Genomic DNA, 17,971 nt, shown 5'->3' with positions numbered 1-17,971 from the left:
TATTTTATCGTGTATAATTTGAAAAAAATTGGAAGAAAATTTGCATTGTAAAAAAATATATCAAATGATAAACACCCAAGGGCTGTGTAAGTCCATGGCTAAGTGCTGATGAATGTTGGTAGATGTTTATGAGTTTAAAGCCCGTGGGAATCTTTCTCCAAAGGTGTCAAAAGCGGAGGAAACGCCATCCGACTGGACGCGTTTCAGGACAATGGGTGTTCATAAAATAGCGTGAAAAGCGTCATCTAGGCGACAAAACTTCCGGTAAAAAGATTTCATAGAAACAACAACACTTTTGAATTTTTTTTTATTTAAAAGGCATCTGAATACCAAAATATGTGTACAATTGAGTAACAAATGAAGACAGGCTTACATTTTTAACATGACATGATTAAAAGAGTCTACTTTAACTATAAAGCATGTAGGCTATAACTATATTAGGCTATCATTTCGATAATTATTAAGTAAATTCATAGTAAATTAAACATTGCAATGGAAAAAAAGTTTAAAAAGGACAACTCTATCTTTCTTTCCTCTAACAGCAACATCATCTTGGACCTGTTTTAAAAACACCAGTGGTCTAAGTATAATTTGTCCACATTTTCATGTCACAGTTTTCCACCTGAAACAAAGTAAAATTGCAGTTAACTTAAATCTGATTTTGATTTAATATTGTTGTATTATAGTTGGGTTTTAAAAAACAACAACTTGTCACTTTATATTAGGTATCTTTACATAAAAAATTGTATTGCAACTGCTATTAAGGTGGGATATGGGTGGTATGGTTACTTTTAAGGGTGGGTTAAACTGTAAAGGAAGGGACAACATTGTATTTATAAATGTCATTACAGAAAAAAAATAATACATAGAGGTCATTTTTAAATATAAGTACAATGTAAAAACATGTACACAATAACTGCATTATATCAAGTGATTAAAACACATACAGTGTCAGTACCTCAACAGCATGTTTAGTATAGACATCAGATATGCATAGAGGCACATCTGTATATGATGAATGAAGATCTCCAGCACAACTAGATGAGGATTCTTCTGTGCTTTTCCCAGCTGGCTGGAGACTACTTGCATGAATAAAAAATTATAAAGTTTGAAATTCAAAATGACTGACACATTCATCAACACTCTTCATTCATAGTAATTCCTGACCTTGGTGAGAAATGTGCATTTGGACTTTCACTTAAGGAATCTGGGCCCTCAGGTTTACCCTGATCATTCTGGTGTGTAGTAGGGTCAGGCTCTGTAGGGCATCTGGTCTTCTGAATTTGGATGTTGTGAGAATATTCATGCTTCATCTCCTCAAAATAAAAAGTGTTGATGTTGAACAATAAATTAACTATAAAAGCACATTAGGTAAAGGAATAGGTGCCTCAAAATTAACATTAGTTATCATTTACACATCCAAAGACATACTTTTTGAAGTGAACAAAAGTGTGAATGGTATTTGATAGAGGGTGGTAGAGGGGGAGATCATTAGTGATTATTAAATGTCTAAACTCCTCAAAAAGGTACTGTTTAATTTCAGAAGTTGTGGGATATAGTGCATTAATCTCATGGACTACTTTACGTTTCTTTTCTATTCTTTCTCACATAGTTAAGTTAAATCATCAAAACTATATCATAGGATCAAAACAAAAGCTTGGACATTGTCTTAAATCCATTTTTTGGTTTCTTGAAGAAAGAAAACAAAATGGGTCCAAACAACAAGATGGTGAGCACATTTCATTTTGGTTAAACTACTTGTTTTAAGAAGTTCACTAATGTGAATTTGTAGTGTTGAGAAAGCTTGTGTTGTGTATAACTAACCAATTCTTTGATGCTAAAACCATCTGTGCATTGCAAACTCCATTTTTCATTTTTTGCCATGATTCTGCTCAAATAAAAAAGTTATAATTATTTAAAATGTCTATACATTTACATTTCATAATTAGTTAATAAACATGTCAATTTCTTACCTCTGGGTGTCAGCCATGTGAGAGAGCGAGAGATTGTGCATTAATCTAATTTTGTAGGTAATGTCAGTGGTCTTTGACTTGATCAGTGGCTCATGGCTTCTCTGTTATGATGAAAACAGAGAAACATGGACACATAATCCAAACATGTGCACCTAACTGGTAGCCCTATACTTGTATTGTTTTCCCCCTGGAGAGGTTTAGATAAACATGTCTGCTAAATGAATTAAGGTGAATGTAGGATGAGGTACCCAACAAAGCAAGTTGGAGCTGAGTTCTTCCAAGAAGGTGGACTTCAGAGTGGAAAATTTAGGCACTTTGAGCTCCCGAGTGAAGACCTGTGGAGACAAAATGCAAATGTCCCTACAACTACATGACAAACATCACTAAAAGAGGTGTCCTGAGAACTCACATCTGTCTCTGTGACTCTTACAACTTTAATATTTAGTGCATGAGGATGTTAGGGGTCTGCAGATTTAATAATAATAATAATAATAATAACAATAATAAATACTGTAAAATTGAAATAATAATTAGTTAAGTCAAGTGACCTTTATTTATATAGTGCTTCTTACAGTGCAGATTGTGTCAAAGCAGCTTTACAGTGATAACTGGTGAATAATTTTGTCCAGCTTAAGTAAATCCATTGATTCATTCGGTAGTAAAAATCAATAATTAGTTCATTTATCTGTATTTAATTATAATAATTTATCTGTAATTATAATAATAACTAGATTAAAACTTACCAAAGAATTGTATTTTATTGGCAGCCATAGTTTTATGTTTTTCTTTAAGTCTATACATCTAACAGTGGTGGGTAGAAAAAAATATTATATAAGATTGTGTATATATATATATATATATATATATATATATATATATATATATATATATATATATATATATATATATATATTACACACACACACACACACACACACACACACACACACACACACACAGTGCTCAGTGTAAATGAGTACACCCCCTTTGAAAAGTAACATTTTTAAAAAATATCAAAAACAATTAACAATTAACAAAAACAATTGAACAAAAACAATTTCCAAAATGTTGACAAGACTAAGTTTTATATAACATCTTTTTAACTTATAACATGAAAGTAAGGTTAATAATATAACTTAGAGAACAAAATTTTCAGTTTTGCTCAAATTAGGATGATGCAAAAATAAGTACACCCCACTGAAAGTCTCTGGAGCAAAGCTAAATTTTAGACTACAAATGTCTAATATAACAAGAATTCAACCACAGGTGAGTCTAATTATTCATTACACAGGTGTCCAGCAGACAGTTGACTATAAAAGGGTGTTAAAACCCCTTCCCATTTCATGCTGTCAGCAATGGCACCACATGGAAGAGAAATGTCACAAAATCTGAGAATGAAAATAATTTCTTTAAACCAGAAAGGTGAAGGCTACAAGAAGATCAGCAAAGATTTACTTATCAGTCAGAATACTGTAGCAAAAGTGGTACAAACATTTTAAAAAGACGGAACTGCAACCATCTTACAGAGACGTTCAGGTCGTCCACGGAAGTTAACACCTTGACAGGAGCATCTTCTGATGAGAAGGGTTGAAGAAAATCGGCATTCAAGTTCACTGCAGTTATCTAAAGAAGTAGAATGCCGAACTGGGGTGACTATTTTACACAATACGGCGTACACTGCAGAGGAATGGCATGCATGGGTGCCGTCCACAAAAGAAGCCTCTCCTAAAACCCAGGCACAAAAAAGCCTGCCTAGAGTTTGCCAGGGCCCATGCTGACAGAGATGAAGACTACTGGGACTCTGAACTCTGTAGTGATGAGACCAAGATAAATGTTTTTGGAACTGATGGCTTCAAAACTGTATGGCGTCGCAAAGGTGAGGAATACAAAGAAAAATGCATGGTGCCTACAGTGAAACATGCTGGTGGCAGCGTCCTTATGTGGGGCTGCATGAATGCTGCTGGTGTCAGGGAGCTGCATTTCATTGATGGCATCATGAATTCGCAGATGTACTGCTCTATACTGAAAGAGAAGATGCAACCATCACTCCGTGCCCTTGGTCATTGTGCACTTTTCCAACATGACAATGATCCTAAACACATTTCTGAAGAAAAACAGGGTGAAAGTGATTCAGTGGCCATGTATGTCTCCTGATCTGAATCCAATCGAACACCTATGGGGAATTCTGAAGACACAAGTTGAGCATCACTCTCCATCCAGCATCCAGTCTCTAAAAGAGGTCATTCTTGAAGAATAGAAAAAGATAGATGTTGCAAAATGTCGCCAACTTGTTTATTCCATGCCTAGAAGACTTGGTGCTGTCATTAAAAATCATGGAGGCCAAACAACATACTAGATATAGTAGTTTTTGTTGTGGGGTGTACTCATTTTTGCATCACCTTAATTTGAGTAAAACCGAAAAATGTGTAATCTAAGTTATATTATTAACCTTATTTTTGTTATAAGTTAAACAGATGTTATATTAAACTTAGTCTTGTCAACATTTTGGAAATTGTTTTTGTGTTCATTGAGATATTGTTTAAAATGTTACTTTTCAAAGGGGGTGTACTCATTTACGCTGAACACTATATATAATATCTAACACATAATATTTGTATTTTCATTTATTTTATAATGTGACTTTCTTCATTAAAATATATAGCTGCCCTTATATTTTAGGAAGGAGATCATATTTGGTACACCATTTTGATATGTAACACCTACGCTTCACAATCCAGTCAATTCCCTGTGGATAAAATCCTGTCCTCTTTTTTCATCATTGAATGTATTTTCACTTGACATTATTTCAAATTACGTTAGCAACATAAATAGGTTGTGAACTGTGTTTTGTGTATTCCTTCATTGGTGATTATTCATCACTTCCATGGGTTTTACTGTATGTCAGCGACATGTATCAGTCAGAGGTGACAGCACAAGTGTCATCTCTCACAGTTGCTGTGTCACTCTGTGCACCTCACAATCTTTCAAGCCACACAGTGTGTCGTCTCACACCCTGAGGTGACAGGATGTGAGCGAGGGAGCCATCTGGGACAGCTGAACTGTTGATATAGGTGCTTATTCGCACACGTCACCAAATGAATGATGTTAGGTGGACATCACGTCTACAGCTTCTACACAATAGCAACAATTGCAGTGGTAAAGCATTGATTTTTTAAATGCAAGCACATTGTAATGTGAGTGAATAACAGGTGTAACATTGTGTAAAATCCCTGTAGACCAAAGTGAGAGTGACATTAGGTCACATCCAACTATTTACGTGAGAAGTCATGACTGATTTTACATGCCATAGCTAACTAAAAACTAAAACTTTTTCAGTCCAAAATTAGATATCCCCATATGGCTTTTTTTTTTTTTTACTGGAAAAAATATCATTTTAAATAAATGCTACATTTATGTTGAAAACAGGGCAGATAAAGAAAATTATTTTTTAAACCTTAAAATGTCAAAATATATTACAAAATGTAATTCAAGAAGCAAGAAAATACATTTCCAATATATATTTTTAATATAAATATAAATTATATTTTATATGAATATATTTTGATAGAAAATGTATAAAAATGCACAGATATATGAGGAAATATAAGTAACTAAAACTATTTTAAAATATTAAATTATAATTTTAAAAACACAGGTATGTATTTTTGGCCATTTTTGTATATGAAATACATTTAAAAATATATATCAAATATATATTTTTGGCTATATGGACCGACAATATCAAACTAGATTTTTTTCCAGTGTTGTTTACCCGGTTGCTAGGAGCTTACTTAGCCAAGTCAAAAGAGTTTTTTGGTTGCCTGCTATGTGAAAACTGAGTCCAGACTGTATCAAGTCTCTATTTCTAGTCTTCAGATATCTCAAGTCCCAAGTCTGTGGGATTGTCTCTTCTGTAGCTGTGGTGCATTGTTTAGTACATGTGCAGACTCATGTATTTACCTCCGTGCATTCAAATTATACAAATGTTGAGGGACTGTGTGAGCAGGGATACGTGAGGATGCCCTGAATAGAAGAGACGCTCGCCTGGGTTGGCATCATCATTGAAGGCTCCAGTTTTGCCTTCTAAGCTGTGTGTGTGGAGACAGGTCAGTCTGGTGGAGCCCTACCAAGCTGACTTACTGATAGACCTGGATCATGGCGGGGAGTTGTTTCCTAAGGCAGTTAAAGGTGGGTTATGTATTTTTTCAACTACACTGTTTGGAAGTTAGTCAGGCCAACAACAAACATCTAACCAATCAGCATTAGGGGGCAATTAATGGTTGAGGAGAGAGAACGAGCTATGAGCAAGAGGGATATTTGAAAATAAGAAAAAAACGGCAGAACTAGAGATGGGACACAACACAAAAGAGCTCAAAAGAATATCACTGGAATGAAGGTTTATGACTGGGCAAGCGCTTTAAGACCCGCGTTTATATTAGAAAAACTTTCCAGCGCTGTTGAGAGCTAAGTGGGAAGGCCTGAAAACAGATGTGGAGGCACAGTTTTGATTGTCTGGAGCTGCTGTGTGACAGTGTAACAGTAGCAAGATTTTGCAGTTTCGCTGTTAAACCACTGCACACTGACAACCGCTAGAGAATGTGGTGTTTAGCGGTTGGCGCTGCGGTTGGAGCTGCAGATCTAGCTCTCCGTACCACTAAGAAGATAGTCCATGCCAATAGTTTTTATGGTGGCAACAGAGAGGCATCTGTGGCTGAACCTGTCGGGCATTAGGGAGAAAGACAAAAACTTTCTCCTTGATGCCCCGGTCACACCCACTGGATTCTTCAAAACTGCCATTGAGACGGTAGTGGAGAAGTAGTGGAGAGGCGAGAACGCTGTCTGCTGCCTTCAGGAAATTTATTCCTTTCCAGGTCCAGGCTTCTTCTAGCCCTTCTGACCCTTTGCCAGGAACAAGTTACTGAAGAGAGGGTCAGAAGGAGAGTGTGGAGAGGGGGCAGAGGCGCTGCACCAGATGGAAGCCAAAATCCGACCTGAGGACTGTGATTCCAGCTAAGAGGAAGAAGTTGGGTGATAAAAGCAGGGGGGCTTGTTCAGGCTCTTGCCCCTTCCTCCTTACTTACAATTATTGCTTAACAAATCTTTCACTTCCCATTAGTCGCCCCCTTCAGTAAAGTGATGGTGCAAAAATAGTCTGGGCTACATCAGCACGCTCCCAGAAAGTTTTCAAGGGATATTATAACAAAAGGTGGATTTTATTACTGTGATCATTCCACTTTGTTATGTGTGACCCCTTCAGCTTTAAGCTGGAAGGTGACTTGAGATTTCAGACTCCTAGCCCTGAAAGAATGCCCATTTTGAAGCCTCTATGGGTATAGAGCATGGCGGTTGAGAGTTGAGGTGGATTAAGTTGCAAGAAGTGCAACTCTCTCAGCTGTCACCCTTCCCAAATTGTCAGATTGGGTTTAAAGCAGGGCTATTTTCTCTGAATGGGTTGGTTCTAATGTACTCATTATCAAAGTAGAGCTTGACAGATGAGAGTTGAGGTCACAAGAAGCGGCCCTGGGATTTAAAGAAGGGCTGTGCATCCTTGTGGATATATTCATAAGTATAGAGCTTGGCAGGTGAGAGCTGGACCAGGTTGCAAAATGCGGCCTACTCTCTCATCTGTCACCCTCCCCGATTTATTAGATTTGGGTTTAAAGTAGGGATATATGCTCCCCTTTGAGAGGGTTGGTTCTAGCATACTCATTTCAATGTAAAGCTTGGCAGATGAGAATTGAGGTGGACTAAGTTGCAAGAAGCAGCCCACTCTCTCATTTGTTGCCCTTCCCAATTTAGCCCTCCCTGCAGACATGTCCCCATAGCGTCAGCAAATGACACAAATGACACAGTTCTCAGGGAACAGGGATTACATACGTAACCCTAAGATGATCTTTTCTGTTCTTTGCTTATGGGTGAAAAGAAGTTTAAAATACCTTTGCAGAGGTATACTGATAATGCTGCTAGGAGCAGCATTTAGATGAATAAGTAAATATGTGCTGCATGTTTTCTTCTTAATAACAAAAAGAAAAACACAACAAAAATAACACTGGTGAGAAAACAGTAGTTAAGAAAGCATTTTGCTTTGCTTTAAAAGCAAGTAGGTTTAAAGTATTTAACATGAAAAAACTTCAACACCTTTAACTGGAAGTACAACTAAACAACAATTTCTACTATTAAGCAGCTTTTCAGTGTGTTCATGTTTTTACATGCATCTGATTTTGACAGATTGAACAAAAAAATTAACTGTTGAAGATGGAAATCTGTTTTGAACTCCCGAAATATATCTGAAACAAACTTTTCTTTAGTCTGATTTTGTTTTTAAATGACGCCACATACCAGTTCATTCTTCGATTTGGCTTTAAAGGGATACTCCACCGTTTTTTCATATTAAACTATGTTATTCCCTTAACTAAGACGAGTTACCGGCCCCCGCTCCCTCTCCTGTAAAAGTCACGTTGGTTCTATTGACGGAAATGAGAGAGAGGAGGAGAGGGAGCGGGGGCCGGTGAGAGGACTTTTCACGAGTGAAGATATTACTGCGCCAAGTCAAAGTGCTCCCGAGCACTTGCTATGGTATTCTGCCATACAATATAGTTATCCATTTTACACGCTTAGAAAAGCGCAACGTTTTGTTTTGTGTCACCGTCCTAGGTTGAGTTACACTACTCGAGTAACTGTATTTAAATAGGGAAAACGTGGAGGTGTTTGGTAGCTTCTCTGCTTGGCCCCTATTGAATGAACTGGGCTAAGCTAAGTGCTAACAAAGTTTCGCCGCAAGACAGAGCGATTTAGTGCAAGCACTGAGACGAGAGAGGTATGTATCAACTCGTCTTAGTTAAGGGAATAACATAGTTTAATATGAAAAAATGGTGGAGTATCCCTTTAAGTATACCTGGGCCTTCAGTGGCACAAATTTAAGTCTGGCTTGAAACTCTACTACACATTAATTTCTTGTGTCTCCCCACTACCGATCCAATAAAAATGTGTTGCTTAAAATATTAAATACTGATTCTCAAATACAATAAAGTATTCAGCTCAAAGGCTGATATGAGCAAAACAGACATTTTCTCATGCAAGTGTAAGTGAGAGATGTTTGGATATCTTCTAAAGGGCTATACTCTCTCACAAATGCACAAAGTGTCTGTCAATGTGATGGATGTCTGGTACCTTTTTTTTCCAGGTGGATCAAACTCTGTTTTCTTATGTCATGACGCGTCAATGGGCTGCAGGGCCGAGTAATATTCCTTACCCCCTTTCCACCAGCACGAACCAGGTGCTAGTTCAGAGCTAGTGCTAGTGCCAGTTTGGAGTTGGTTCAACTGAGGAGCCTTCTAAAAACCGGTTTGCCTTTCCATGGGCAAGAGAGCCAGCACAGAGCCAGGTGTTACGTCACTGTATACGTCTCATTTTCACAGAAAAGCTAGCGCCGCAGCACCAAACACAAACATACCAGGCTTGTTCCAGATGCATCTGCTTCTCGCAGAGCGATCGGCGCATGACATCAACGAACAATCCAAAAGCACAAGGAGTCAAATGCTCTACAAACGCTCCTGCGGATCCGCGGCACCTGCCGAATTGGTCCGCGCTGCTCCGATGCATCTCGAACAAGCCTTCTATCAACAATCGCGAATGTTTCACTACCGTTGATGCTCATGGCTTTGCGAACCTACATCGGCATCCAAACACGGCTCGCCGTAATTTGTATATAGACGGAGATTACAATCGGGCTGCTATTAGCTCGATTAGCTGCTATTTCAAAAATGGCGGTCACAAGTTTCTTGTTGGTCATGGTAACTCCGCCCCCAGCCCCTGACGCAAGCGGTTCTTACTTCTAGCCCAGCAATGTTTTGGTGCTACTTACGAACCACTTTTCCTGGTTCGGAGCTGGTGCTTTGTGTGTGTCGAAAGACAAAGAACTGATTTGAAACTAGGCTCTGGCTCCGAACCAGCACTCAAACTGCCTTGATGGAAAAGGGGTACCTGACTACTGGTCCTCTGTTTGTCCAATGTTTGCCATCCCCCATCCCTCCTCCAGACCCATGCTCTGTTTGCACACCTCCACTATGACAGGGAGGTGTGAGAAAAATGAACCTTTCGTGTGTCAACTCACATCCCAGCTTTACTCCTCCTACTCTTCATCCACCTTACTTGCCTCTATGCAGTCTGATTTCTGGTAATGTCTGGTGTCTTGCAGTCAACTTTAGTCTACTTTAATGCCAGTTTTCACAAAGCAAGCAACAACAACAACAACAAAAAAAAAATAATATCCCCTAGATTTTCAGTGAAATTGTTTGACTATAACAAGTCTTAGAGCTTTTTCAAATTTTTCAAATATTTTCAAATAGAAAACAGTTATTTTAAATTGTAATAGTATTTCACAATATTACTGTTTTTACTGTATTTTAATTAAATAATTCCAGCCTTGGTGAGCAGACATTAAAAATCTTACCGATCCCAAACTTTTGAACGGTATGTGGCAAGCAAGTCAGGCTGAGGACCGTGGGAACAAAGAGTGTTAATGTGTGTCACCTGCACCGCTACACTCATCTCGAGTCCAACGAAGGAGCTCCAGAAAGATATAAGGAGGAGTGACGACAGTGAACGATGATAGCGGTCCAGACCTGTGACATTTATGTTGGTGTTTTTGTTTTAGTATAGGGCAGTCGTGTTACTTTACTTTCATTTTGTTGTTTATGTTTATTTTTATTATTAAGGTTATATTTAACATTCTCTGGTTCCCGCCTTCTTCTTCCCTGAATTTGTACTTCGTTACATTGGTGCTGAAACCCGAGAAGAAGGAGGAACAGCCTGTCAAAGAGCCGTCATGCCGCCATGAATGCTTGAGGCTGCTGGAGGACTGGATGGCCCGGTGTAGGGAGAGGAGGCAATAGAGTGGAGTCTTGTGGGTGCCCCTGGCCTGCAAAGGGCAATGGGGGTATGTGGCAAGCAGGTCGGGGCTGAGGGCCATGGGAACAGAGTGAGGCCGGTGGCACGAGTGCTAATGTGCATCACCTGTGCGCCACACCAATCCCAAGTCCAACAGAGGAGCTCCGGAAGGATAAAAGTAAGAGTGACGACTGTGAAAGATGAGAAAGGACCAGGCCTGGGACATTTATGTTGGTGTTGTTGTTTTAGCTTGCGGCATTCATCCATGAGGAGCTTCCGCTTTACTTTCTTTTTGTTTACGTTTATTTTATTATTAAAGTTATGTTTAACATCGCCGGTTCCCCCCTGCTTCTTTCCTGAACTTGAAATTACAGTGAGGTGAATGTAATGGAGTCCAGTTGGTTTGAGCAGGTAAACTTCAGTCCCCTGGCCTCAAGAGGCACACTAGCGCATCCAACTTCCATGCTGGGTATTATGTTTCAAGCCCCGCTTGGAGCTTGGATGTTACAAAAGTTCTTGATGTTGCAAATAGATGAAACAGAATTCAAAGAGATGCCAGAAAATAGACCAATCACAATTAAACTGTGCCGTTGAGTTAATCGCAGAGGTTTAATACTGTAACCCTCTGGGGTCGACGAACGCGCTGATAACAGCGAAAAGAACGGGAGGACCCCTTAGACCCCTTAGCATACCTGTAAAATTTGTCTAAAATGCCTAACCAAGCTTGGCATTCCCAAAATTAGCTGCATGTTGTTCTTTAACCATTTCATGTATATGCATGATTTTGGTCTTTTTTGAAGGGTTTGTGTACTGCAGGCGGTACAGTGGAATGCTAACAGGTTAAAACACTCCAACATTATCTTACTTTTATCACACAGATAAAAGTAAGACATTATTAGAAACTGTCTAATTCGAAAGTGTCTGTTTATTTGTACACATTCTAAAAGATTTTGAACAAACCATTTAACCAGAATGTTTGATGAATATTAAATCAGTACTGTGCAAAGACTGTTTTGTGAGGAGCTTAAAAAGGTTTTCTTAAGACATCAGGCTTTTTGGTTCTATTTGGAACCTTTTTTAAAAAAGAAAAAAATATATCTAGAATTATTTTTATATTATGAATTGTTTTAAAAGTTCAATATAGTTGTAAGTGTAGATAAATGTGAGAGTTATGCAAGTGTGTGTGTGAGAGAATGACAGAGCGCACAACTGCTGCAGGTGTGTTTGCCTCCATGTGTTCCTACTTACTGGGATCAGAGACACTGTGGTTTGACACTTACCTCAGGAAACATGAGCTCAGTTTCGTCTTGTCCCCAGGTCTGTTTGCCCTGCAGTTGGAAAGCATTCACCCCTCCTCCACCCCCTCTTAGTGAGACTGGTATCTGTGAAGAGAGCAGACATTACAAACAGACAACCATTTATAACTCAGATTTCGCTACACTTTGAGAGGTATTTTTCAGTTTCATTAATAAGCTTGGGATGAACACGTTTTTCAACTCCCTCATGTCATTTCCAACCTGTGCAGCTTTCTTTTTTTCTGTGAAAAACAAAAGAAGACACTTTTCAAGAATGTTTCAGATGTTTTACCCATACAACGAAAGTCAGTCAACCCTATTGACTTTCAAAACATTTATTATATGAATTTGTGTGAATTATCCTTTTAAGTTTGCATTATTGAGGATGAACACAATGCCTGGTTGACATGACTTTGTCTTCTACTTCTCTCTGAAACTGAACTCCACCTTTTTCCCACTTTGCAAGATGGCCAAGCCTGAGCTGTATGTGCGAGCAACCCTTGGAGTGAGCATAGGGTTAATATATTCCTAATGATGTGCTACATCTCAAGAAGAGCCTCGGACACAGCCCAGCTCACACCCGATAACACTGCACACCCGGGTGAGGACACACTTTGTCTGCTGGGTGCAAACTGGCCCTCCAGAGTGATGCAGTGCAGTACAGTGTTTCCTCACTGCACTGTGTAGCAGCTAAAAGACTTGTAACAAGCCTGTAAACTACACACTCACAGAGAGAATGAGAGTAAAATTCATTTGAGAAAGAAAAGGAGAATGCATTGATGAATGATTTTAGCTATAAGTAGAGCATACAAACTTTGGATACAAAATAAATGTTCTGGAAAAAAAAAACATGGGCGTGTAAGTGGACAAATATTTTGGGAACAATTTGTTCTGTGTATTTCGCCTTTCAACTCAGTGATGATGGAGCAATGTTCCTCAGACATATTTGACTGTCCATCCTGAAAATAAAAAAGTGTGAAATTCAACATAGCAGATAGATATTGTGACTCAGTATCTCTCATAGAAACCAAACAATCTGAGGTAAATATAAAAAGAAACAGACTCAAATGTATCATTTATATTTCCAAATATCTCTATTTCTGGGCTCAGCTGTGATTATTGTGGCTGTGAAGTTTGACAAGCTGTATTAAACTAAGTAACCAGCCTGCCACAGTGACCCAGGGAAAAATCCTATTGCTCAGATGTTGCTCTTTCATAGTTCAAGAGATGTTACAAAGTTCTTAGTTAAAATGCTTTAGAGGAAATAAAATTTGAAACAAAAGAGACCATTGTTGGTGATAAAATCAGTGTGGATTAGCATAGCTCAAATAATTTGGTCTTGAAAGAATGTATCATAGAAAACTCTCATTAACAGGCTTTGGTATCTTGCCAAATTGTGAATGTGATTTCACCAAGTACAACATGTTCCTGGTCTTTGTTGCTCATTGAACAACATTCTAATTAACTAATCAGATTTAAGGGACAAGTTTATAGTTTGTCAAGTTTAGGCTTACAACCTGGTTTAGGTGATTCTACATCAGTGTTATTCACCTGTCATTTCACTCTGATTTTAAGTTATGGGTAGGGTTAGGTTTAGGGGTAGGACTAAATTTTCGGACAGGAATGTTGTTCCTGGATCAACAAAATATGTTGATCCAGGAACATGTCTTACTTGACAAAATCACAGTAACCATTGGGAAACCTGAGCATGGTTTGAGATATTGTTGAAATCTATTCCAGAAAATCTACAGGAGATAAATATGAGATTTCTAAGGTCATTTCTCTAGGAGAAAAATCTAAATCTTTAAACTCACTGCTGTGTAGGGGAAAGTACTGAGATATGAAAAAGATTTTTATCTGAGATCTATCTATATATAGAGAGAGACATTTTCTTTCTTGAAAAGGTTGTTTAAGGTACAGGACAACTTTTCCAAACAGTTTACATTCCAAACAGTTTCATTCCCTGACCTCCGGCATGATGTGACATCCCAGGCCAAATTGGTCAGTCTCTTTTGTGTGTGAAATGAATTAGACATTCTCCCCTGGGTGATGTTTGTTGATGTGCTGACTGAAGGAGATCCTGAGGGTCATCTCACTGCTACGTGAACAATCAATTCTCTTTTCTTATACAGTTGAGGTTAAAATGGCTTCCAGTAGAATGTTTGTTTGTGTAAGGCCAACAGTGCAAACAGCATGGGGAGAGAAGAGAGTTGCAGGCCTTTCAACCCTAGCAGCATTTTAAATAGTCTAACTAGAGGTTAATTTCAGTTTTTCTTTGTTTAAAATGAACTGAAAAGGTTTTTGTAAAAACGAATAGCTAAGAAATGCAAAGAAAGAAGACAGAACGGAAACTGAATACAACACTGAAGTGCTGCGCTCAGTGACTTGAATGAATTGAATGAGCACAAACTTACATGTTCGTGTTGTGCTGTGGAGTCATCCGATGTGATCTGAAGTTTCGGTAGAGATCCAGACTTCTGTTTTAGCAGGTCCTTTAGAGTCATATCTGGGCTGGAATTAATGTTCTCTGCCAGGATTAAATTACAATGACAACAAATGTGAATCCAAAGTTTTGCATATATATATTAGGGGTGGTTAATCTGTCTGATTTCCCGATTCGATTCGATTACGATTATTGAAGTCCCGATTCGATTGCAGTCGATTTTCGATTATTAACGATTCTCGATTAGCGATTATCGATTTTCCATTTCACAACAGTAAACGAAAATACACTACAAAGTGATTGCAGTATTAAAAAAAAAGTCAGCTACTGAATTACTTAACTCTTTCATTGAGTAACAACAACTCAAAGCACTTTCTGTGTCTTGTAGTTATAACTTCAGAATTATTTGTATGTAGCTTATGTTCTGTAGAACACAGAAATGAATACATCACATTGTGTTGTGACTCATCAAGTTGAACTAAACAATAACAAATAAATGAAAGGCTTATTTCCTTTAGGAAGTAGATCAGAACCAACATACTGTAGAAATTGGACAATTTTCTTCTAGAAAGACAATGTGTTCAGGTGGAGGAAGACTGCAGGTTGCAGTCGAAACATGTCAAGGTAAAGAAAAAGTATCGGTGGTTTAAATCGGCGCTTGTGACTTAAAGTCGAGTGCTTTTACTGTAATTTAGGCAGGCGCGCTCATAATAGAAGCGATTGAGAGCGCGGCTCATGGTTGCATAGCAACGACAGACGCCACTGGAGCGAAAGCGCATTGGAAAGGAGAATGCGGCGCGGACGCGATATGTGAATGCCCCTTAGAACGGCGACTTTTTCTTTGCATATCAGACAGGTAGCAACTACAGAATAAGAAAAAGAATAATTTAGCGGGCCGGATTATGTTTTATTTTTGAGATCAGTTGCGGGCCGGCAGTTTGAGACCACTGATCTAACGTCTTTGCTGCTTACTTGGCGGCCACGGCCAGTGCAGCTGGCATCCAACTTAAAGGTGCATTGCTGCCCCCTACAGTACTGGAGTGTGAAACAGATTAGTGGGGGAAAAAAACAGATGATGACTGCGTGCGTGGCGGTGGGTGGTGGGCCGGCCCGCCGGCCGTCCTGGAGTACCGGCCGTTCTGTGATTCTCCAGATCACACAGATGGCCAGTCCGCCCCTGGCTGGGTGGATCGGTTGGTTGCTCGTTCCTGGTTCTTCCATTTTACACACCTGCTCTGGCTGCCGTTACACGCGCTTGCTAACTGGAACTGGGCGCGTTCGTGACGTTCAACTCCCGGTATAACATTTTTTACAAAATAAAATAATGCAAAAAAATAAATAAATAAATAAAAAATCGATTTTTGAAAATTTAATAATCGATTCATACTCGTCCATAACATACTCGCGATTAATCAATAATCGATTTTTTTCACCACCCCTAATATATATATACACATATACACTCTATTGCTATAAGCTTTGGGACGCCTGCTTTTACATGCACATGAACTTTAATGACATCCCATTCTTAATCCGTGGGGTCTAATATGGAGTTGACCCACCCTTTGCAGTTATTACAGCTTCAACTCTTCTGGGAAGGCTTGCCACAAGGTTTAGGAGTGTGTTTATGGAAATTTTTGACCATTTTTCTAGAAGCGCATTTGTGAGATCAGGCAGTGATGTTGGACGAGAAGGCCTGGCTCACAGTCTCCGCTCTATTCATCCCAAAGTTGTTCTATCGGGTTGAGGTCAGGACTCTGTGTAGGCCAGTCAAGTTCCTCCACACCAAACTCACTCATCCATGTCATGTTGGAACAGGAAGGGGCCATCCTCAAACTGTTCCCACAAAGTTGGGAATGAAATTGTCCAAAATGTCTCCGTATGCTGAAGCATTAAGAGTTCCTTTCACTGGAACTAAGGGGCCAAGCCCAACCCCTGAAAAACAACCCCACACCATAATCCCCCTCCACCAAACTTTACACTTGGCACAATGCAGTCAGGCAATTACCGTTCTCCTGGCAACCGCCAAACCCAGACTCGTCCATCGGATTACCAGACAGAGAAGCGCGATTCGTCACTCCAGAGAACACATGTCCACTGCTCTAGAGTCCAATGGCGGCGTGCTTTACATCACTGCATCCGACGCTTTGCATTGCACTTGGTGATGTAAGGTTTGGATGCAGCTGCTCGGCCATGGAAATCCATTCCATGAAGCTCTCTATGCACTGTTCTTGAGTTAATCTGAAGGCCACACGAAGTTTGGAGGTCTGTAGCTATTGACTCTGCAGAAAGTTGCCGACTTCTGCGCACTGTGTGCCTCAGCATGCGCTGACCCCGTTCTCTGATTTTACGTGGCCTACCACTTCATTGGGTGGCCCAATACTTTTGGCAATATAGTGTATATATATATATATATATATATATATATTAGTAAATATTGCTGCTTATTGCAATGTATTGTATTAGTGCTTTGTGTTCAATTATTTTAAACTATATTTTGACTATATTTCACTACTTATAGTAAAGGGGATAGTTCACCCAAAAATGAAAATTTTGTCTCACCCTCATGTTTTTCCAGACCTAAAAGATATTTTGAAGAATGTTGGTAACCAGACAGTTGATTGTAGCCATTGACTTCTATAGTATAGGGGGAAAAAAATACTATGGAAGTCAATGGCTACCATCAACTGTTTGATTACCAACATTCTTTAAAATACCTTCTTTTGTGTTCAAGAAACTCATACAGGTTTGGAACTACTTGAGGGTGAGTAAATGATGACAAAATTTTCTTTTTTGGGTGTACTATCCCTTTAAACATTTTGAACCAAATTGGTTACAATTCCTGTTTGGTTAAAATTGTAAGCCGCTCATTCCAAATAAGGGGTGTGGTGACGTCAGTGGCATCCATAGTGTTTTCCTCGTGTTGTGCCGGGTAAAAGAAACACCTGGGTTGCATTAGCAATCAGGGATGAAAGCTATAAAGGTATGTTTTTGTTGTTTGGGGGGTTTTTTCTTGTGAGTGCTGCTGAGTTCCTTGCCGAGGCTGCCATGCCGGGACGTGGGCTGGAGATTATTGTACGACGTGTGCGAATAGATTGGGAGGGATAGTTTGTAGTGTTGGGGTTTTCCCCGGCTAAGTCAGGTGGCCACCGCTGATTTCCCAGAACGCTGTACCCCACGTCTGGTAGCGGGTAAGAAAGCCAGCAGTACAATTTTATATTTATTGATGTATGTATTTGTTGTTAAATATATGACGGTGTATTTCTCTGTTTGCCGGGGAGGCCTTGTGTTATGTGTATGTTTATTATGGTCCCCCGGCACCAGGTGTTTGTAAAGTGAACGTGTCTGACTGAGTACAGGTATGAGGGCAG

At 39.2% G+C, this 17,971-nt stretch overlaps 1 protein-coding gene across 2 annotated transcripts in view; it reads right to left on the bottom strand.

Moving 5' to 3' along the window:
* Positions 1–297: 297 nt before the first annotated feature.
* The window catches only part of si:ch211-130h14.4 (uncharacterized), a 42,329-nt gene continuing 24,655 nt past the window's right edge, over positions 298–17,971 (bottom strand). For both annotated transcript variants that reach the window (XM_067386699.1, XM_067386698.1), the window contains exons 7-14: positions 14,572–14,684; positions 12,143–12,244; positions 2,222–2,308; positions 1,974–2,074; positions 1,825–1,888; positions 1,168–1,313; positions 959–1,079; positions 298–622 (exon numbers count right to left, since the gene is read on the bottom strand). In XM_067386699.1, the coding sequence (XP_067242800.1) occupies positions 581–622; positions 959–1,079; positions 1,168–1,313; positions 1,825–1,888; positions 1,974–2,074; positions 2,222–2,308; positions 12,143–12,244; positions 14,572–14,684 (776 nt within the window). In that variant the 3' untranslated portion in view covers positions 298–580. The remainder of the gene's footprint in view (positions 623–958; positions 1,080–1,167; positions 1,314–1,824; positions 1,889–1,973; positions 2,075–2,221; positions 2,309–12,142; positions 12,245–14,571; positions 14,685–17,971) is intronic.

Source organism: Chanodichthys erythropterus, chromosome 5 (assembly GCF_024489055.1).
Source record: "Chanodichthys erythropterus isolate Z2021 chromosome 5, ASM2448905v1, whole genome shotgun sequence".
NCBI classification, from domain to species: Eukaryota; Metazoa; Chordata; class Actinopteri; order Cypriniformes; family Xenocyprididae; genus Chanodichthys; species Chanodichthys erythropterus.
The sequence above is the reverse complement of the archived record's forward strand: the minus strand, read 5'-3'. Positions and strand labels throughout refer to the sequence as shown.